Source organism: Hetaerina americana, unplaced genomic scaffold (genome assembly GCF_022747635.1).
Source record: "Hetaerina americana unplaced genomic scaffold, ioHetAmer1.1.p SCAF_10, whole genome shotgun sequence".
NCBI classification, from domain to species: domain Eukaryota; kingdom Metazoa; phylum Arthropoda; class Insecta; order Odonata; family Calopterygidae; genus Hetaerina; species Hetaerina americana.
In genome coordinates, this window is record NW_027286070.1 from 9636821 (window position 1) to 9660810 (window position 23990).

The 23990-nt window shown below is 38.0% G+C and overlaps 1 protein-coding gene across 1 annotated transcript in view; it reads right to left on the reverse strand.

Moving 5' to 3' along the window:
- Nucleotides 1-554: 554 nt before the first annotated feature.
- Nucleotides 555-23990, reverse strand: part of LOC139699971 (scm-like with four MBT domains protein 1) — a 28646-nt gene continuing 5210 nt past the window's right edge. The window contains 13 exon segments of the mRNA XM_071598377.1: nucleotides 555-1837; nucleotides 4363-4692; nucleotides 4695-4939; nucleotides 7126-7371; nucleotides 7796-7971; nucleotides 10680-10879; nucleotides 13870-13942; nucleotides 14108-14266; nucleotides 14797-15034; nucleotides 21076-21271; nucleotides 21382-21515; nucleotides 21621-21777; nucleotides 21888-21977. Coding sequence (XP_071454478.1) covers nucleotides 1694-1837; nucleotides 4363-4692; nucleotides 4695-4939; nucleotides 7126-7371; nucleotides 7796-7971; nucleotides 10680-10879; nucleotides 13870-13942; nucleotides 14108-14266; nucleotides 14797-15034; nucleotides 21076-21271; nucleotides 21382-21515; nucleotides 21621-21777; nucleotides 21888-21977 — 2388 coding nt within the window. The 3' untranslated portion in view covers nucleotides 555-1693.

Below are 23990 nucleotides of genomic sequence, written 5' to 3' on the forward strand. Positions count from 1 at the left end.
AGGAAATTAGTAGAGTTCATAAATAACAACAATAATTTCAACTGGAAGGGCATATATACTCTCTCCTGTCAATATTCTGAGTCTCTTTTCATCAGTCCATGGAAACCTGCAAAATAAGCTACAGCATTTTCACATGCTAAGAAAAATGACTCTTAACAAGTTAAAATAATGAGGTTAAATCCACATAAGGAATTGTGTTAAACATTTCTTAAAAAATGAATTTACAACTTTTAACAAATACCATTTCAAAGGGTAATTACATAAAAATATGTAAAAGAACTCCTTTCCAATTAAGGCTTCAGAAGTGAGACCACTAAGTATTAAATCCACAGTAATCTGTACAAAATACCAAAATACTGGTAACATATATGAGAATTAAAAGGTACACTTTCATTTCCTCAAAAGGTCAAAACAAGACTTCAACGTCTATAGAAAAAAGCAAACTTCATGCTGCCTGTACTAGATTCAATTGGAGAGTGGGTGCCTTGTGCTAACAGCTTAATTATCAAGAGGCCTAAATTCCACACCCAAGAAGTGAATATTGCAAATAGATATCAGTTTCCAAAATTTTATTGCCAGTTTATTTACAGATTGACAAGAAGTTCAGATGTAATAAAAAGAAAACAGCAAGTACTTTTCTTTGTTTAGAGGAAATTAATTTGACTGATTGGATAAAATGAAAAAATAAACTGATCTTGACTAATGACTCACCACCAGTGTATTCAAAAACAAATTACAGTTGAAATTCAAATTTATTTTCCACCTACACAAGGTATATGTGACCATCTCACCAGCAAACACTGGCAGGTCATTGATGAATAGTACACGAATGTATTGGTAACCAGATAAAATTTTAATATTTATAAAAATATTCTTTTAAATGTTTCATGATTTATCAACTCAATGAATACTGTTAAAGCATAATGGAAGATAGAGAATCATCACAATTCACATTTTCAATCACTATTTCATAATAAAAATACAAAACTATAGATTATCGTCCATCTCAAAATAATTAGCTCAAGCTAAAATTCAAATTTCAGAACACAATAAATATAAATAAATAGCTACATTTAATCTGTATAAAACTTGCACCATAAGTTCCTGCAAGTTGAACATCACACAGACTAATTAAATGCCAAAACAATATGGAAATATGCCTATTAACTGAAAGCAATATAAATATAATACAGAACAAACAAGCTTTTGGGGAATTCATAGACAGATACTTTCAAGTAAGTTTACCAGAAAAATACTGGCATGCAGCCCAGCTTAAGAAGGCAGAGGTATTAAAAAAATTACTCTGATGAAGATCCCTTTGGTACTTTAAAAATATTATTTTTAAATTTATGATTAGCTCTTTCTCTCTCACTCTGACTCATAGAATATGCATAACAGTGGTTCTAGAATATTCAAGAAGTTTGGAAAAACATATTTACATCCTCTTTGATTGGCATAAAAAATTAAATAAAAATTCTTTTATCTGCTACAATAATCTCACCATAATGACATGATTTGATTTGAACTTCATGTGCATAAATCTAAAAGAACAATGTCAATATAAATCATTTTTTTTTTAAATCCTAGCGGAAGTAAAAATCTGGATACATACATCACATGATTGTTTCTGAAATTTGTGGCATTTACATAGAGGCACATGAGAGGTGAAATGTTCAGGTAATCTTTCCTTATTTTACTTACAACCATACTGCATATAAAATGCAAACTTGAGCTTTTCAATATGGCGGCACAGCTTTATTGCTGGATCCAACTTCAGATTCAAGTGCTCTTGAACAGTTGGCAAATTCAGAAGCATAAATGCCTGCCCATCAATTTCCTGCGGACAAATGAAAATGAAAATTACTTGGTGAGTAGTTAACAAAATAGCCAAAAATAAAAACCCTTTTTTCAAGCCTTGGCAATAGGTTATCTAGGGGTTCACATGCTCTCCTGAGTGACTATATTACGAACAGTAATTAACAACCTAATCACAAATATTTTGATTTAATCAGGGAATGTCAGAGCTGACCTGGGAAATAAATGCTTATAAAAATTTTGTTTTTGTTCAATATACTGACATTTCAACTTTCTAAAATAGATATCACAATGCCTTTTAGTTTATAAAAAATCATCTTCAATGCTGATACGATGCAGCATAGCACTCATGCCTAATCCCAGAATTTAGATGTTACTTATGATGGGATGCTTGATCCACTGCACTAACATGATTGGTTGTCAATGGTGGTTTCTTTCTATATTTTAATTCATTCCTGTGCTGCTTGAGTTATTTCCGCATAGTCAGCTGATTTGATTGCCATAGATGGCACGGTGGTCTTGCCTTGCAAGGTGAATTAGATGACTTGGCCAATTATACAAAACTCAACCCAATACAACAAAAGAATAAGAGTAGTCATATTTTTATATATGGAATGACGAATTGGCTCAGGTGGGAGAGCAATTTTAAAAGGGTAGGAAACACAATAAAAAATTGAAAAGGCACAAAAATGTGGGGGTAGACATATCCTGGCAGAACTACTTAAGTGTATAATTAAAAGAAGTTTGCAGCATTTGCGAGACAGGACTTTAGCTAGATGAAATAGTTTGATCAGCCATGATTCCCATTCCAAACATGAAAAAGGCGGTAGTGTATGAAGACTAGGACCATAATTTTGGTTTCACATGCAGCTTAAGTAGTAATTGGCAAAATCAACAAAAGGATGGGCGAGAGGGAAATTCATTACTTGCTTGATAATAAGTTTGAGTTCAAAAAGAGAAGAGATATGAATTGCAGTAGTGAAGTGACCAACAAATATAAAGTGCAACCCTGATGCAATTTTTTACTCGGTGGATGAGATGCTTCAAAAAGTAAGTCAGTAAAATTAGTGAATGTATGACAGATGATCGGGGGTAGATTAAGGAGGAAGCTTATTTTTCCCCAGCTGAACGGGTGCAGGTAGCAGATGAAAAGTAAGGCAGACTGGTCAGATAATACTCCCCATTATCATCTGTGCATTTCAATGTATATCGTAAACTTTTGATAATCCACGCCAATGGATGCACTATTACACAAGGATAGTTGAAGTAAATGGATAACCAAAATAAAATGAAAATATGGTAGTGGTAGAAACAGGTCACGATATACAGAAACTCTTTTTTTTCATTCAGGGTAATTTTTGTTCCTTTAGTTTTTAGAGTTTAGAGTTTTTTTAGCAATAGAAATTACACTTTTCCCATTTTTCAGCCATTTCATAAGGGTGGATTTATAAATTACAAGAACACAAAACTATCATAAAGAGAATAGCAGAACATAATTTCCTCATAAAGTTAAAACAATCACTTAACCAGGAAACACAAATTACCAGTGAAGAATGAATTTTAGTAAAGGATCGCTGATATGGATTCAGATTCGTAATATGATATATCAATTAAAATAATGCAGTGTAGAATTTTAATGACTCGTCTGCTGCTTAGTAACACTATTTAGTTGCTCATCTTTAAGGGGAATGCAGAGTTATCAGGGCTAATGAATTGATAATAGGGAAAATTGAGTGAAATGATAATAGGGAAAATGCGGATAGCCCAAAAATGTTTAAATTAAATACTAAATACAACTGACAACATATGATTTTGCGATCAAAATTGAAAACATTTAAGAAAGTACATGTATTTCAAATGAGTGCTAAGTTTCAAAACATTTACTCGCAATTATCTTTTTGATTATGAAATTATTAAAATTTTGACTTGATGGGAAGAGAGCATCACAGATAATCCAGAAAACAGATAATTCACACATGTAAAATCAAGAATTTACTGCAGTTGGAAAGCTCAAGCCGTGTAATTTTTGCACGGCTTGAGTAAATCTATGGATGTCTTTAATCATCGGGAGTAGGACATGAGCCTTACAGTTTGTAGCCGAATCCTCTACCCTTTAAGATGATATGCCCCCAGGATATAAATATGGCCATTACCTTCATGACAAGCCTTTAGAGTCCACTTGTAGAACCTGAGCCTTACAGTTTGTAGCCGAATCTTCTACCCTTTAAGATGATATGCCCCCAGGATATAAATATGGCCATTACCTTCATGACAAGCCTTGTCCACTTGTAAGCAAGGAATGCTCCAAGTCAGCCAAAAAAGCCCTAAGGTATTTGTGCAATTCACAAAGTTACAGAGAGGGGTACTTCTATCTCATTTTTCATTTCCCATTTTCTTCTACTGACCGGAAAATTGAATTGTTTATAAGGTTCGATGGGATTGCCAAAGGATGTCACCCAGGATTCGAGCCCCCTCTGAGCAGCAGTCAAATGCTCTCAGGGAGAGGCCAAAATTAAGCAGAGGTGCTTAGGGGGTTGACCTACTCACCTCTTCTCCTAAGCGGGCGGCGAGGTGCGCGCAGTCGTGGGTGCCTTTGATGTAACCGGTGACCTGGTTGACGGACCACTCGAGGGGATTGGAACCGAGCCAGGGGTGCGGTCGTCCCGCGGCAGCCGGCTTTGGTGGGAGAATGCCGCCCATCTGAAGGGGGGGGCGGTGGTTGGAGTGCCGGCCGGGGCGGAGGGGGTGGTGGTGGAGGTGGAGGCGGCGGGGGGTGGGGGAGGAGGTGGCGGGGGTGGAGCTGGCTGGCTGGGTGGGGGGCCGTGGAGGTTCTTGCGGAGAGGCGGCCGGCCCCTCGGGGGCCTCCCCGCAGTCAAGCCGCTGGCGCCTCCTCCCCCAGTGCGCCCACTGCCTCCCTCCGCCTTGCCCCACCGGCCCGCCCTCATCTGAAGTGCAAAATTGGGCAGCTTCGCCCCCCTCGTCTTCATCTCCATGCGAGGAACCTCTTTCTTGACGTACTTCCTCTTGAACACGGCTCCACCCACAGATCTGTTGTTCTGGGGGGTGGAGGCTGGCGGCTTGGGGGCAGGTCGAGATTCTGAACCACTTCCTTCGCTCTCATTACCTGGCAAACATGAAAAGTCAGGCTTAGCGTACTCACCCTTTTGACCGACACACAAGAGCGCGCGATGGTCTCTTTAAATATGATTGTTTCAATGATTAAATTTATTTTAGAAATGGTTGAGGCCAACACTTCGTGGAAATCCATTTGTAACGCACAAAGAAAGAATCGAAGAGTTAGCGTTTTCACAGAAAAGAATTTATTTTTTTTACAGGAAAGAATTAACCACATTTAAATTAATGCCAATAATAACCAATCCCAAAGTTACAGAAGACCATCAATATGGTGGTGGTAGATTTTCGTAATCATTTCCAGAGCTGACCATCAATTAATAGAATAATTGTGCAAATAAAAATAAGCAACTGGCAAAGCTTTTACGGGCCTAAGATGAATTTACCAGAAAATGGCCATAAAATATTGGATTTGAAATTTAGGGTGGGCCTAATTATTCTTAATCTTTCAGTTTCTGTGGAGTCCAACAAACATATTGGACAGTAAAAAAACTCCTATTTTTTAATAAACAACTAGAGCAGAACCTTGCTTTGGGAGCACCTTACAAAATATTTAGACCAAAATGACTCACTTAACAAACAATTTTTCGCATAATGAGTGAGGGGATGAGGGGGATTTCTGGAATTATTGCATACCTGCTGCTTCAGTTCATGTTTAGCACTTATCCCAATAGCATCGTAGGGTCGCTTGTGACATATCTTACCAAACTGGTGTTCAAACATATTGTTTGTGAAATTTGTTGTGTCTGGCATAACTTTGTGGAATTAACATGACATATTGAAATTAAATGAATGGTATCCCTCCTACTCCTAGATCTACCACTCTTTCAAGTCAACGATTGACACCAAAAGCTGTGATTCTCTTTCCCTCCCATTTACATTTTAACCTTTTCCCCTCTTTACCCTCCCAAACCCTCCCTCTCTGACCAACCTCCATCCCCCACTCAGAAGGTATATATACCAAGTTGGCTTCTGAGAGGACCATCTGATGATGACGTCCAACATGGAAACCTGGGTCTTCTAAATTAAGAGTGTGGAATATAAAGTCATTCATTTCATTTCAATATTGTTTGTGATTTTTTGGTTTAATAGTATTTGGTGAACAGCTTAAAAAATCTCTCCACAGAAAAAGCAATGAGAAGACAGCCATAAGAGAATAAAATAGCCTTAGAATTAAAAAGTAAAATCATTGAAAATTGAGAACGACGCATGAGTGTGGCTTATCTAGTATGCACATACAATCAGTCTAAATCAGAGATATGCACTATCCACAAGAACAAGGACAAAATTATGGAGATAGAGGCTTCAAAGTGAGTGACAGGAAGATCAACAAAGTGGTTATGTTCCCTGACAATGTTGAAAGGTGCTTCTCATAAGGATAAACAAAAAGCAATTACAATGATAAACTATCAGGAAGAATATCATTTGTGAGAAGGTGAAAGGGATTTTCAACCTTGTTTAAAAGATTCCAGGATAATCAAAGGCTGAAGAAGTATTTGAGGGAAGCCTTGAGAGGGTGGAGAAGTTAAGGGAAGAGCGGGTAACAGTGTCATGAGGCATGGTGAAGTAGCGAGCTCTGACTCAAAGGCATCAGAGAACTTCATCAGGGACTTCAAGAGACTTGTAGATTCTGAGGGTTAACTAACTAAACAAAAGCTAACAAAACATGATCTTACCTGTTTTTAATAAGTGGACCTATATATGTGCACATAAAAGCAGAAGAGAATGCAATGCCAGGCCACAAGTCATTGAAAGGCCATCTCATGCTGCTATTTTGTGCCAATGCAAATGGCATTATGAAAATTTTAACCCCCAATTGTTCGCCATTTAGAAACTCCATGAGTCTTCAAGAAGTATTAATTCCAAAAGAGCGGGCTAAATGAAACGTGAAGGCAACAGGAAACTTGTGCATCGTACCTTGCGCACAAGGCATCACCCTAATACAGCAGTGGTGATTTGCACCATAAATTTATTTAATGATAGTGCTGAGTTGCATTTTCCTCATTGCATTGTGACAACAACATCTCCCAATGTCATGTTATTTCTTATATTTTACGTTGACCTTATAATCTTTGGGAAAAATACACATATAAACCAAATGTCTGATATAGTTATTGAAATAGCTTGCAATCAGATAATATGATAGTGCTGTCATATGATTTGACAGGTGATAGATACCTGCTGGATGGGTGGGAGAACTCTTTCCCTCAGCAACAGGAGAAGATGGTGCGGTCTCATCACAGCCATCAACATCCATTGCACCCTCATCCGATGCCCTTTGTGCTTTGATACCTTGTATGCTTGCAGTGGATGTGAAAAGCCTTCTTCGTCCTCTCTTGCGTCTCTGTTTTGGCTTTGAAACCAAATTGCTAGCTTCCCCTTTGGGCCGTCCAATTTTTCTCTTACCTCTCAGCCAATACTGAGCTGCAAACAAGAATTTATGGGCAATTGGATAACTTAACTACAAATAGAATGCAATAATGGATTCCAAAAACAACCATGGATAATTCCAAAATTAACTCATTAGGTACTCAATGAAAATTTGATTTTGCAATAAAAATTTAAGTAGTTCACCTGAATGTAGATAGATTAGTATAATAGAGAAAATATAAAACATTACAGTACTGAAGCAAAACTTAAAATGAACCAGCATCCTAGGGAATGGATGCAAATTTTTACATATGTACTGCATCTGCGTCTAGAAATTAAATTTCCTGAATCTTTGTCAACGTCTATACACATTTTAAACCAATCTTCCACGGTTATTTTTTAACAAATGAGAGCCACATGAAGTTCTTAAATATTCAAGTTCATAAACATTCTTTAGGTTCTCACCACAAACACTTACTAAATTTGGTCTTGGATAGGACACTGCACTCTGCAGGACACTTCTCTCCCACCAATTCAGGTCCAAACATGTGAGGACAGCACTGAAGTTTATTACATATATCCATGCAGAAAGCTGGTATTTTGTCAGCTGACGTCACAACAGCCACACTGGCTCGGTAACTATTGAGTTTGTACCTATGCAATAAAAAAGGGAGAAAAATTCATCCAGAATTAAAAATACACCAAAAGACATAAGTAAAAAATTAAAATTCACATCAATTTGTTCCTCCATAGTTTAAAATGAAATGCTGAAGCATTTGGAACAAAAAAAGAGTGTTAGGCAGTAGAAAAAATTCTGAGTGAGCACAGAAAGAAGGGTAGAGGAAAAGAAAATTGAAAGTTTATAAAGAAATGGCTATTGAAAACCACAAACATCACTACAGAAATAGTAAATTGAAAAAAGGACAAGGACACCATAAATTACAGATGATTAGGAAGATTTATGTGAGAAAAAAAAGGAAGAGTATAAGTACAGAATTACGTAGAAGGAAGTACAAGGAGATAACCAATAAACTGGTGCTAGAACATGGAGATTCTATAGAGGAAGGGTGAAATAGATGTACCATAAAGAAAGAAGAAATCACCATCAGAAATTAGTACAGAAAACGTGCAAACCATTTGAAATAAGGTTGGTGAATTATTGACTGAATCAGCAAAGATTTGCGGGAGATTAAAATAATACCTTAAGGATTGAAATGATTGAAATATTTAGCGAGCAACTTTAGACATAGACACGGAATATGTTCCATGCTGCTTCCAGGAATTACCATTACATAGGTTGGGTTATTGGACAACAGTTTCATCTCAGCCCTGGAGGCATCTTCAGATCTAAGTGATCTTTGTTGCGATTTGGTCACTACATATAGGGAATCCTAATAAATGCAATCATGAGGATGGCTGCACTCTGACTTTCACATGGAACAGGGTAATTCCACCTTACCACCAAGGAACAGCCAATCAGAGCACTCCAGACCAGCCAGCATCCCTTATATATAGCAGCAAAATTACAACAAAGATCATTTCATCAACCTGAAGATGCCTCCAAGGCTGGGGGTGAAACTGTTGTCCAACAAGCCAACCTATACGACAGTAATTCCCGGAAGCAGCAGGGCAAATTCATCAGATAGATGTTACAGAAGCCTTAAGATTAGAAAAAAAATATGATGTAGATTGGGATAGCTAAACTTAAGGCATAAGTGATTGCATGATAGAAAGGGATTAAAGGCAATTAAATACAAATGAGGCCATAGATAGAGACAATATTCCCACGGAAGATTTAATAACCCATTTATGAGCCATTTCGCATGTTCTCGCCCACATCTATGCTACTTGTGGATTCAGGGAGGGTTTCAAACACCGAAACAGAGAATGAGTTGTAAAATGATTGGCTGTGGGAAGCATTGTGAGTAGGGATGGGATAATTGAAGAGAGTGGGAGATTTAGTAGAATCATGATGGTTGTTCATGCAGAGGGAAAGGGTGGAAACATTAGCCCACTTATAGAAGGCAGGACAGAAGTTACAGGAGAGGTAGTAGATCATGTTTTTTAAGGTGCAGGTGAAAATGACTTTTGGGTAGGGAATTTTATTTTGAGTGAGGCAGGTCAAATAAAGATGGCAGCATTTGCAGTGTGGGTGGTTGGTTATACAACGCGGATAGGGGTGGAGAGGAGACGGGAGCTTGCAGGTGGCCTTGTAAATTTGAAAATATTGCACAATTTTAGAGGACATTTTAATGAGAAAGAGAAGAAATTTGGGAATAAAAGTGATGCGCATTTATTGTATTATACAAATACTTATATACTACTCTGTCCAATAAATACGCGAACAGAGGCCATAAAAACTTCATTTTACAAAATTGTAGTCTACATCAATTTTATCCCATTCAAAGCACCCTCCATTCATTGCTATACACTTATCCCATCTTCTTTTCCACTATTTAAAGCAACCTTGGAAGTCCCCAGCAGTCAGGCTTTTTATTTTTCTCATTATTTCTTGGTTTATTGTGTCCACATCTTCCCAATGATGTCCCCTCATCACACTTTTGCATCTTGGGAATAGGAAAAAGTTGCAGGGGGTGAGATCTGGTGAATGTGGTAGATGATCACGGAGGGTGATTGAATTTTTTGCCAGAAACTGGCTGCTGAATGTGCAGGTGCATTGTCATGGTGAAGGATCCCATCCATCATGTTTGGTTAAAATAATGTGCACTCTTGATTTTCCTAAATTTAATTCATCAGCTATCATTTGGATGGTTTTTAGACAATCGGTAAGGAGAAGGAACTGCACACGATCAATGTTGTTGTCAACACGGGTGGTTGAAGGTCGTCCCGGCCTTGCATCATCCATGGCGTCTTGTCTGCCATCTTTAAAATGCTGAATCCACTTGAAAATGTATGTTTTCTTCGGAGCATTATCACCGTAAACAGCTGTCAACTTTTCAGTAATTTCTGGAAAACTTTTACCGCTCTTCACCAAAAACTTGATGTTGATTCGTTTCTCCGTGATTTCGTCAATTTCCATTTTCGACAAACAGTAAAAACAAGAACAACGGAAACTAACATAACTGGCACCATATGCTAATTGGGTCTCAGGCAACTAGCGCCGCTAGTGGGCAGGGCTATACTCCCCGTCATGGCCGCCAGATTGCACCAGTTTGTGCATTTATTGCACAGACCACATACGTAGTATGTAAGGCCTGACTTGAAACCCATATCTTAGTTCAAATGCTTTTTGTGAATCACTACTTATTGGGGTGACCTTAGATACATGACTCTAAGTACAGCCCTAAGTATAAAACTACAAATGAGTCTGTTGATGAGCACCTTCAGCATGTACAACTTACTTAGCTTTCAGAACTTCTAGATGCATTCCTGGGCCTGGATTTCCCTCTGCCTGCAACTCTTTGAGGACACGAGATGACTTGTATGCTGAGCTGATGAGCATTGAAAGAACTACCCTCATTACCAGTGTAACAGGGCCAGGGCCAACAGTTTTAGGTAACTGTGCAAGTTTCCCTTTGCTCAAAAATGGCCCAGAGAAGCACTGGAAATACAAATAGATGATAAAATAAACACGGTTGGGAATGATCAGCGTAGTTCATTGTCTTGCAAAATTGCAAAATGATGAGACTTAGGGATACCTGCATGAATTTTACCTATGCTGCATGGTATTTAATTTCACTTGGCTTATGCCTTGAAATCTAGGAAACTTGAGTTTTACGGCCTCACAAATTGATAAATTAAATGAAAACTCCTGTAGCCAAGGAGGCTATAGGAGGTAACTAATACCCAACTGATAAATATACGTGTGTGTAAGAGTTCCCCTGGTACAGATATAAATAGCAGTCACAACATGGCAGTCATGGGCAGCCAACTGTGCTGTGAAGTTAACAAGCTTTAGTTCGCCATGATAATGCAGTACCAGCAAATATGCAAGTGGACCAGCCAGCAAATCTGACTGCAATGGACCAAGTACTTCGGGAATATGAGCATCAATAAGAAGAAAAATAAAATCCTTGTCAGTGAAAGAGAGAAGCTGATGACAGATGTCACAATTAGATTAAAATAGGAGATTCAAATAAAATTAGAAATATGTACAGGTGAAAGTTACCACAAATAAGTGGTCGTATGCATTAAAAATGGGTGTAAGAGTCCACCACTAAGAAATTGCTCTCAAATCAAAGCCAACCTACAACATTATACTTCCTTATGCACATATATACAACCTTCATACCTATGTGATCCAAATGACCAAAAAAAACTGATTTACATGAGGCATTATACTACCTTGATCAAAAATTTCCCGGAATTTATTCAGAAAATTAAAAATACAAGTTTATTCATCTAAATCTATATTGTCCCCTTCAAAGTAATCCCCATCGACTGCAACACACTTATGCCAGCGCTTGATCCAATCCTCGAAACATTTTTTATATTCGGTTTTCGGTATGTCCATCAGTGCTTCCTGCGATTTTTCCATTACTTCCTCTCGGCTGCTAAAACGCGTTCCCCGTAATGGTTTTTTAACTCGATTGAACAGAAAGAAGTCACAGGGAGCCAAAACAGGTGAATTCGGTGGCTGTTGGATGGTATTTGTTGCATTTTTCGTCAAAAAATTACGAATAATGATAGCACTGTGCGACGGTGCGTTATCATGGTGCAAAATCCACGAGTTTTCTGCCCACATTTCTGGTCTCTTTCGGCGAATTGCTTCACGCAAACGTCTCATAATGCCCAAATAATACTCTTTGTTTACTGTCTGGCCTTCTGGCAAAAATTCATGATGCACTTCACCGTTGTAATCCATGAAAACCGTCAGCATTGCCTTCTTTTTTGACTGAAAACGACGTGGTTTTTTTGGTCTCGGCTCATTTGGTGAACGCCATTCACTTGCCTGATGTCTGGATTGCGTGTCGTACTCATAAACCCACGTCTCGTCTCCAGTAATGATCCTTTTGATGAATGTGGGATCGGATTCAGCCTCGCAAATCATGTCTTTTGCGACGTCAACACGGTCTCTTTTTTGCATGAAATTGAGGTCTTTTGGCACCAACTTTGCTGCTACACGACGGAAACCCAAATCATTAACCACAATGTCTTGGGCGGATCCATAGGCAATGTTCAAGTCCTCCGCTATTTCTCTGATGGTTAATTTGCGGTTATTGACCAACATTTCTTTTACTTTATCAATTTTTTCACCGACTTTCGATGTCGATGGTCTGCCACTGCGTTCATCATCTTCGATTGACTCACGACCACTTCTGAACCGCTCGTGCCACTGGTAAACGACCGTTTTTTTTAGAGAATCGTTGCCGAAACACTTTTCCAACATTTCCAACGTCCGTGCGCCACTAAATCCGTTTTTTACGCAAAATTTAATACAAGTTCGTTGTTGCAAATTTAAATCCATTTCTGCAATTGTAAAAAATCGCCAACACACACAGAGATAGATGTACTCTTGGCTACGTAACTTTTGCAAATGTCAAGTTATGACACTAAGATTTAAAAGGAATATCAACAACAGATGTACCAATTTAACAAAAAAAACAGAACTCAAATCGGAACGATGGGAGCGCCACACGGTGGTTATTCCGGGAACTTTTTGATCAAGGTAGTATCATAGGCCTTCATGCAAACACTTAATTTCAGAGTGTAAAAATCATTTAACAGGATTTGAACCCTGATCCCTTAGAGTCCGAAATTGTTGCATTGTAATGAATATTTAGCAGATGTCCTCATTAAAAGTTACTCCCACAGTTTCTTGGAATTTGTTAGAGGTGAAAAACCTCTAGTGTTTTAAGTTGGCTCAAACATTGTAGACTGTGCCACATTGTGCATGACTATGAGTGCCTGTGAATTTTCATGTACGGTATTTTATCACAACATCTTGTTCCTTCAAAGACCCCAAAATCTATGAGAGTAAGAGGATCCCTCAATAGCTTAACTGGCTAAAGCACTCAGTCAGATATCAAGGGATTCAGGTTCTAATCCCGGGCAAGGTGAATGATTTTTACACTTTGAAATTGTTGCATGGTAACACACATTTATTTATTTATTTATCGACTTAATTGGGCGAGTTTGAGACCTATAGTCCCTTCTTCCACCTAACCCTTACATTACAGACATTAAATTGAAGACAATCACATACAACCAGGCCCTAGATGGAAGAAAATCCAACTAGGCGGGAATCAAACCCGCGACCTCAGGGTTGGTAGGCGAGGACGTTACCCCGTCGCCACCAGGCCGGCATTTAGAGAATGACTTTGTCAAAAGTTACTGCTGCGTCATCTCCAGCAGTTTCTTGGAATATGCAAACACTGTTGATCCTTCAGTTACTGATTTGCTCAAATTAGAACTGCTTGTATCGTTGAATAGAAATAGCATTAACACATATATATTGGTGATGAGTGGCATTTCAGGAATTATATTTTCTTAGGGTTTCAATATTAAAAGTAATGACTATTATCCTTTTTCCAAAAGGAAAAATAACTTTTATAAAATAAAAATCATCTGCATCTCACTGTCATATCATACCTTGTGGTTGAAATAGATCTTAGGGCACCAGAATGATCGCTGATTATTCTCAGAATTTTCCTTGCGGTCAGTTCTGTAATAAAAATGACAACTCTAAATAAATTATTATTACTCGATCATTTAAAATGCTATATATACAGTCCAAAGATTCATGGATATGTAAGCTTTGTGGTGACGGATGTAAAAAATGAAGAGACAATGAATTGGAAAAAAGAGTAATTTCATTGCTTATACTTACGAACTAGCTACAGAACTCCCACCCGATCCACCTCCGGCATTTGGCCTTGAGGGCATGTGGTAATAGCGAGGAGGTTTTAGTGGATACAAGTTGCTTTCACACCAACCAACAGGGAATATATCTGTGGAATTCATGCTCACAATGTGGCTGGGGTGAAAACTGAAAACAAACAATGATAATTATATAGCTCACTAGGCAAAGATACATGATATGCAGCAAAAATAAAAAGGACACCTTTTTATAAAAAAGACACTCTTTAAAACAAATTTGGGAAGACTTTCATTGATGATTTACTTTGGGAATAAATGAGCAAAATTCATAATTGAGAAAAATTTTCCAGCAAACGATTATTCTGGGAATAATTATTAATATTAATATCAATATAAATGTGTATCCTTTCCAAAGAAGTTTTGCAAGTGACTCTCATTTCCTAATAAAATGTAAATAAAAATATCTATTATAACCCCATGAAAGAACACTAATTATAATACCTTGCTTACCTAGTCAAATAAAAAAATGATTGAAAAAATATTCATGGAAAAAATTAATCCGCACATGAAAAACAAAGCAATAATGGCCTAAATTAAACCCAAAATCATCTGTGGCATTACATATACTTTCTATATGCTTGTCTCTGCAATTAATGTGTGAAAAAAGTGCCCAAGGTGGGCATGGGGAATATTTGTCACCTGTCCTCAGTGTCAAGATGAATCCAAACAAGGTGATCCACGACTTTCTCCACAGTTGCCACACAAATGGTGTTTGGGTCCAGGGGGTTGACAGCTTCCAGTTTGGAGCCTGGGGTGAAACGAGGCTCATCTGCATCTGATCGCCCCCCCTTCCCCGTCCTCACAGGCTCCCTCCACTCAACAGCCTCCCGCTCTTCATCTGGTGGCCGCACGGTGATCTTCCTCTCCTTCGCCCACCCTGAGCACACAAGTAGGACGTGTGAGCATGCAACAAAACCTTCCTCATTCACACCATTGAGGACCATTCAAATTCAAATCAAGTAGCCCCCATGGCATTATGGTATCTTTCACTCAACACTCAAACCAAATACTACCTCATTAATAAATGATGCCAATAGTGAAATTGATCACTTATTCAACACATTTTTTTAGGCGTGACCTTGGTTTTCAATGGGAACGTGAATAGGAAGACCTACATACATGGAAATATCTCGGACATGTCACTAGGCATAGGCTTTCCTGAAATTATTTCCTTTCACATGATATATAATAGGAGTCATATCAGGTGTATAAGCTTAAATCCACTGTTTTTCAGCCAGTAAAAAACATGTTTTTTCATAGAAAGTGAAAATATTATTTATTCAAAATATTGTCCTTTGTTAGCTACACATTTTTCCCATCCTTTGGGAAATTTGTGGATACCAAGCCAAAAAAATTTCATCTCTTTCGATGCAATACATTTGTCAAGCCATTTTCGGACGTCCGCATAAGTTTTGAAGTGCTGCTCGGCCAGAGTGTGGCCCATCGACAAAAACAGGTGGTTGTCCAAAGAAGCCAGGTCTGGTGAATATGTGGCATGGAGCAGCACCTACCACTTAGGTGTTTCCAAAAAGTTATGGACCTTTATTGATCTGTCATGGTGTGTTGTCATGGAGGTAAATCAGCTCCTCATGTCTTTGCTCATAATCTGGTCTTTTTTCACGCAGAGCACGGTGTAATTTGATCAATTGTGGGTGGTAACAATTGGCATTAACAGCTTCACCAGGTTTCAACAGCTCATAGTAGATGACACTCTGATGATCCCACCAAACGCACAGCATCACCTGCAAGAGCCTGCAATTGATGGTCCTCAACCTTCCTAGGCTGATTTTTACACTCCTTATTGCACATGTCAAAATGGCCATCTTTAAGCTGATAAAACCAATCTCTGCACAATGTTTCCGATAAAGCACTGTCGCCATAGGCCTCAACAAGCATTTGATGCAATTCAGCAGACGATTTCTTCAAATTAAAGCAGAAAAGCAGAGTTTCCTGCATATGCTCTTTTAAGGTAAACTTGACATCATTACCACAATTTTTACCATAAATTTAAGTTGTATGAAATTGCATATGATGTGCACCGATTATTTTGTTTAAAGATGCCAATTTTATAAAAACAAAAGAATAGCGTGTCAATAGTAACTTAAAATCTTAATATCGCCATCTGTGAGTAAACAGCGAATTTAAGTTTATACACCTGATATTTTTTTTAAGATAATCTACCGGATAAGGTAGGTTTTTGGATGGACACAACTACCAAACAAATATTTTATTACTCCTAACAAAACACAAAATCCATCATCCTACTCTATATCAGGTCCCTCTTCATCTCTGAGTACTTTCTTCCTCCCTTCATCCCGTCCAACATCCCTATCCTGTTCCTTCCCTTTCCTCTTTTGCCCAACATTCTACCCTCTGTCACAGTCTTCAACATCCCACTGCCGGTCAACACCCCCTTCATCCACTTTTCCTGCCTCCATAGGATTGCTCCCAACAAACCCCTCTCTTCGCCCACCATACCAAGTACTTCCTCATTTGTTTTCTTCTCTGTCCATTTCACCTTCTCCATTCTTCTCCACACCCACATTTCAAAAGTCTCCAGTTTACGTCTATCCTCCTGCTTCAATGACCACGTTTCCGCGCCGTACATAACTGCGCTCCAAATCCAAGTTTTTACGAGTCTTTTCTTAACATCCTTACTCAACGTCCCCGTCATCGACTCCCTCCTCCTTATGAAAGCCTCTTTGCCTAGCGTAATTCTTCTCCTTATGTCCTTACTACTTTGACCGTGTTGGTCCAAAACACTACCGAGATACGTAAACTGTTCTGCCTGCTCTAGTTTTTGCCCTCCTATTTTAATGTTAAGCTTGGCCTTTTTCTTTCTAGGAAATCGCATAACCTTTGTTTTCTTAATATTGATTCTCATCCCATATCTGTCGCACTGAATTTCCAATTCACTCAGCAATGCTTGCAACCCCTTGGCTGACTGACAAACTAAAGCTTGGTCATCAGCAAACCTAACTGATTTTACGAATTCCCCGCCCACTTTCATTCCTACCTCGAGTTCTTCCCATGCCTCTTTGATCATTTCCTCTGCATACAGGTTGAACAGCAACGGTGATAATGGGCAACCCTGCCTTACACCTCTTCCTAACACTGCCCAACCGGACTCCGAGCAGTCTGAGACATGTACAGGTTGCGGATTAGCCTCCTTTCCCTCCAATCTATTCCTATTTTCTGCAATATACTCATTAGTTTTTCCCAATTCACTCTATCAAACGCTTTTTCGAAATCTACGAAACAGGCAAATACCTCCTGGTTGTGTTCTATATTCCTCTCGATTAATAATCTCATTACTGCAATTGCATCACGTGTACCTCTCCCCTTCCTAAACCCAAACTGATCATCCCGTAAGTAATCATTTGCCCCACTCTCTATTCTTTTGTTTATGATCCTGAGAACAACTTTAGCTGCGTGGGATATCAAACTAATTGTCCTATAGTCCTCACATGACGTGGCCTTTACCTTTTTCGGAATAGGAACTAAAACTGATCTCACAAAGTCTTCCGGCCAGATTCCCTCCTCATAAATACTACGGATCAGCCCATATAGCCTCTTCCTCCCACATTTTCCTAAGCATTTTAAAAGTTCCACGGGAATGTTATCTACCCCCACGACCTTATTTAGTTTCATCTCCCTTAATGCCCTTTCTATCTCATTGTCTAGTATGCCTGGACCTAAGCTATCTTCCTCTACGTCATTTTCTTTTTCAATGTCTAACTTTGTTGGTCTGAGTTCTTTACTATACAGTTCTTCTATATACTCCTTCCATCTCTCTTGGATCTTTCCTGCGTCAACTATTACCTTACCCGCCTTATCTCTCACTGTTAGCATAGCTCTTCCTTTCTTAGTTCCCGATAACGATTTAACTTTGCTGTACAGCGCACCGATTTCACCCTTCCTCTGCAGACTTTCCATATCAATAATAGTTAAAAACCATAAACTACATACAGCATATACATAATTTCTTCCATAGTAAACCTTCCATAAGAGAGAGTTCTATAAAGGCAATGAAGGGGAGAGAGTTGAGCGAAAAGACCTGCTTATCATGAAAAGTTACCACAAAAGTGAAAACTTAGGCACAAGTAGATACTTTGTCATTAAAGTCTTACTGAGTCTTCCAGTGGTCATGGTCAAGCTGTCCCAGTGGAAGGCTTTAGGAGACTACTCCATCTTCACCACACATTATTGATTTGAGGATTGGTTTCCAGCAGATTTCCAATCCATATTCAATTACAAGTCAATTTCCTCAGAGTTTCTATAGCATAGAAATTTTTCATCACTTGTTTCCAAAAGTTCAACATTGGCCTTCCTTCGAAATTCTTTCCCTGTGTTTCCTCCAGTTATGTTCTTCAAATATTGTGCCTATGGATAAGTCATGCTAATTTTCCTCTTCTACTCATAAGGTCTTCTTTAAGCTTCTCTCTTCAAAGATTCTTTGAAAAATTCTTTCATTTCTTACTCTGTCCGCAAATTTTATTTTCACCACTCTTCTGTAGTTTCAATCCTCCATCATCTCAAATCTTCTTTTCTCAGACACAACTATTGCCCACATCTCACATTCATTGTGAAGTTGACTACATGTATAAATTTTAATAAATGGCTTTCATATGTCTTTTCTAATAATATTTTCCATTAGTGGTTGTTTCTCCTGATAAAAGGCCATCTTTGCCAACCTTATTCTCCTTACTACTTGTGTCCCTCTTGCTTCTACCATAGCTTCTGATCATGCTGCCAAAGATTCAACACTCAGCTACTTTTTACAACATGTCAAAACATAGGTACTAGCAGATTATGTTCACTAATTTGATTGCAAACTATTAACTTAGTTTTAAAGCAGTTTATGTAGAGGTTACACTTTTCATCCCCTTTTCCATAGCAGCTAGTACCATAGGCAGTTCTTTTTTCTCTTAAAGAATAGCCATGTGGTTTGTAAATTGCAGAATACTTGCTATTTATCTGTGTATTTCAATCCACCTATTTATTTTTCTGTTTATCTCATGAAAGACCTCCCTAATGCACATATTAAATATCAGAGGCATTAATAAGCAACCCTCCTTACTTCTTTCTTTCTCTTGCATACCAGCTTTCTCCACATTTGATCATTCCACCTCCTCTCTACATAGAATACATATTAATATCCTGGTCATTGTAGTTCATTCTTTTTTTTTTCAAGAACAAAAATTCACATTCCAGACAACACCGGCAAAATCTCACTCCAGAACAAATAATGCAACATAGTTTAGTTGTTATTTTTGTATCTTCTTTTCCATGATGAGTCTGAGAGTGAAAGCAGCTTCTCTTGTTCCTTTATTTCTAATATATCCAAATTAGTCCTCACTTAAAGATCTGCTTTCTTTTTCATTGGTTGATAGATTGTCCCTGACATAATATTCAATACAAAGGGTGTTCACACCAAGTGTTCTAAGGTTTTCATAATTTTCTGCATTCTTTTTTGGTACACCAACAAATATTATTTTCTTTAAATTAATTGGTATTTTACCTCTAATACGGACATCACAATTTAGACAATATAGCTTTCTCAGAGCCTTTTTTTCTGATTTTTTTATCGGTTCAGTGTTGTTTTTCTAAGTTCAGGTATATTGTCAATCCCTGAATCCTTCCAATGCAACAATTTCAGAGTGTAAAAATCTTTTTTCCACTCTGAAATTGTTGCATTGAAATGCACATTAGCTGATGATTCCATTAAAAGTTACTGTTGCGGTATCTCCCGCAGTTTCTTTGGAATTTCCTTGAAGCCTTGTTTGCCCTGAAGAACATTAGTTCTGATGAAGTCGATTACTGCAAGCTGATTAAGGTCAGTTTGGGTTTAGGAAGGTGAGTGGGTCATGTGATGTTATTGCAGTGATGAGAACATTAGTAGAAAGGGGCATTAAATACAATCAGAATGTTTTTTGTGTGTTAAGTAGCTTTAGAGGCTTTTGACCACATAAAGAGGGCTAAGTTAATGGTGATATCGTGGAATACAGGGCACAGCAGTGAAATCCAGACATATGAAACTTTGAGGGCTTGAGGAAACAACTGCTCCAGACACATCAAGAGAAAGAACTGACCAGATGTATAATAGAACCATCGGCAAATTATTATTGGCCCTCTCATTCTTTCCATAAAAAATGTTTACGTTGATGGAGCAAAGCTGAGAGTGCATTCCCATAGCCAGGAGTGGACCTGGCAGGCAGGTATGCAATGGTCCTTGAGGTGATACAGATAAGATTCCTCACCATTAGCTCAGCTAGGGTCATGAGGATGAACACTCAAGAAATAATGAGGCAGGGCATTTCGGTATCGAAGGAAGAGATGAAAGAAATATTACCCCGAACTGAATAGGGACGATGTTTAAGTTTCAAGCTGTTGAAATTGAAATGGTGTTCCATAATAGAAAAATGTCTGGGATTTAAATACAGTTAAACAGCTTACTTTCACAATTAGTTAACAAAACCAAAAATTAAGTTATGATTGTTCTTATTAAATAACAAAAAGTAAATGAAAAATTACCACCAAAAATGTCAATTATGTTAATCATGAGTTTAAAATGATGCTCCTAAATAACAAGTATTATCGCCATCCGTACGCAAAATGCTAATTTTTCCTCATGCAAAAAAGTAGGCTTTTCATGAATTTCACAACATTTTTATCTTTAAATTTCAGGAAAGTGTCATTTCTCTCAACGAATAACTTTCTATTTTGTAAAAATGGATGCAGATGTGCAGATTAAAACAGATTTTGCCAGTTTAGCAGGCCAATTGAGTACCTTTGTCTTATCATATAGCAGAGGCTTTCTTTAAGATTCCAAGAAAATGGCTAAGGTAAATCAGATATCCAATGTCTAATTCATTGATGCATACATATAAGCCCTCATTGGCAGAGGACTGAACCTACCTTTGGGGAAGACGTAGGGGAAATCTGCATGACAGCACCATGCAGCACCATCAATACCATCAAGAGTCACCAAGTAATAATAAGCATCAAAAACTTGGGTGACAGTGGCTGGACAGATCTGAGTCCTCATCAGAGGGTGGACAGCCTCCAATTTGGTACCTTCCTGCACACCATGCTTCTCGTTTGGACCGTTATTCTGCAAGAGGATGCCTTGGATGAGATCAGACCTTTCTATAGTTGGGCATTTTGAAAACGGAACTACACTAACGCAGACATTTCAAGATGATAATGATCATCCTGACAAACCTGGAATAAATCCAATGGTGCTGGGTTTTTCTTGGCCTCAGCGAATACATTTTGAGTCACAGCATCCCAATCAGGAAGACAGTCATCAAAGGCCGTCTTTATCTTCTTTGGAGGCACATAACTGAATGGAGAACCTTTGAACACAATCACAATAAAATTTTAAAGAAAGGAATAGGTAAGTAATGCTTGGCAAAAACTAAAGACAAAGTGACCTCATTAAATGGAGCAGCATAATTCACCTCTTTTAGCCACCCAGCCCACATGATAAATCCGCTCAGAGCAGTAAAAGAGCCAGAATTTTAAGTCATTCTTGATGGTATCATTGGATGATTCACACTCTATCTTCACAGGGATTTCATATTCAAGTAATAACCGTCCCCCAACATTCCGTATAATCTGCAAATTTGATCCAATTATTTGAAAAATTTGGCCAAAACAAACCATGCAAATAACATTTTTTTCAAGCGTAAAATAATGAGAGGGATATGAAAAACAAAATTACACACCGTGGCAAACCAGTAATGAAAGGCATTCGTCAAGTCTTGAATCTCCAGCTTCATCCCCTCTTTAATTCGATCCACTGGGGTGAATCCATCCTGAGGAAGTATACACAGAAGCAGCATAAACTACAAGGTAAATTGTACCAAAAGCCATTTTTATTGCAAATTAGAGCAAAACTTTAACACCTCAAAAACCCTGGAAGTGAGAAATTACTTTGTTTACCTCAGGAAGAAGTACTGACTTTTTCTAGCAGTCCGAAGTACTTCAGTAGCCCAACAGACACACCTATTTCATGTAAAACCAACCTGAACTCACATACTGAGCCCATGTAAAACCAATGAGAAAGACAATTCCAAAAATTCATTAGGCATCCTGAACCCCCCTTTAGAGTACTTATGTAACATTACCTCATTTTGGCAGAAGGACCCAAAGTTTCATGTTACCATAAAAAGGTATCCTATTTTAAAATAATTAAATTTTGGTACCATATCGTTATAATGCTGTTATTATGCTATTCTAAAAATGATAACTTTACTGTGACTGGTTTCAATACAGGGTATCATCACCTGGCAAGTTTTCACAGGTTTATTCATTATTATTATTAAAATGCATATGTGCAGATAGACAATGTCAGGTGGCACACAAGTCCTATGTATTACAATCAAACCTGCCTTGGAAAAATAACATGACAACTCAAATCCAACCAACATCACAAAAGATAATAAATAAAATTAGTCAGAAAAAAACCACACACTTACATCCAAACACTTATCTTCAAGACTAAAAAAATACCCATCTCAATTACATCAGTTCCCCAATCCACAAGGAAAAATTTCTTTAATCTGTTACATACAATTTTACCAAACACATCAATCAAATTATTACATAAATTGTTTATATCTTTTCTAAAAGTATTTACCCTGTTAGGAAAGGGTTCAAATAGCTTTTGCAGGTAAACTGTTTTAATCAAAAATTTTTTCATTAAGAAATGACTATTTTTTTAATTTGCTTTTAGTGCACAGCCCACTACTATTTGTGATAATTCCTCCCTATAAAATTTGGATTTCCCACCTCTTTCCTCTGTTATGCCCAAGCTTTCTCTCCCTTTATAGAGCGGAACATTCCACAAAGCCTACTTATTTTTCTTCTACTCTGTTAAGGTTCCCAGCCCAGCACCTTTAACATTTCAGTCACTCTCTCCACCCTCCTATGCTTCCCCAGTACATATCTGGCAGCCTTTCTTTGAACCTTCTCCAGTTTTGTAATATGACCTTCTACGTGCAGGTCTCATTACAGTGATGATTTCTATTAAATTGGTCTTACCAGGGTCTTATATGACTTTTCCTTAGTTGCTCTAGTGCACCCCTTTGAGGTTCCTCATCACCCAAAGCAGAGTTTTGAAAACTTTGTAAACTATGTATTTTACGTTCAGCCCCCAACCTAAATCCTTGGTTGAATGAACTCCCATGTATTTACAGCTATCACTTCTAGGAATGACATTTTCCAAGAATTTGCAGTCCATATTGGTTCCATTTACCTTGTGACTAAAAGTGATGGATTTGCATTTGCTAACATTAATATCCATCCCATTATTTGTCACCCAATCTGCCGCTTTATTTATGTCCCTTTGTAGTGCTTTGCAGTCGCTCTCATTCTCAACTTTCCTGTAGATAATGCAGTCATCTGCGAAAAGTCTTATCGCAGATTTAATTTTTTTAAGTAGATGATTTATGTACATTAAAAACAAGAGCGGGCCAAGTACGTTACCTTGTGGGACTCCAGATGTTACTTGTTTTTTCAGAACACACTTCTTCTAATTTGACCCTATGTGTTTGACCTTTCATGAAATTTTTGACCCATGAGATTCCTCTTCTAACTGTGGATAGTGGTACTTGGCCCATCTTAAGCATTAAGCGATCTTGATGAACTTTGTCAAGGACTTTTGACAGGTCAAGCATTTTAGTATCTGCTTCTATTCCTGCATCCATAAAGTTGAACAATTCTAGGCAGAACCATTGACGATATATAGTACTGTACTCGCATATAGTACTGGATGCAGAGAGGGGGGTTAAGGCAAGGATCATTGACAAGGACAGAGGGAGGTATGT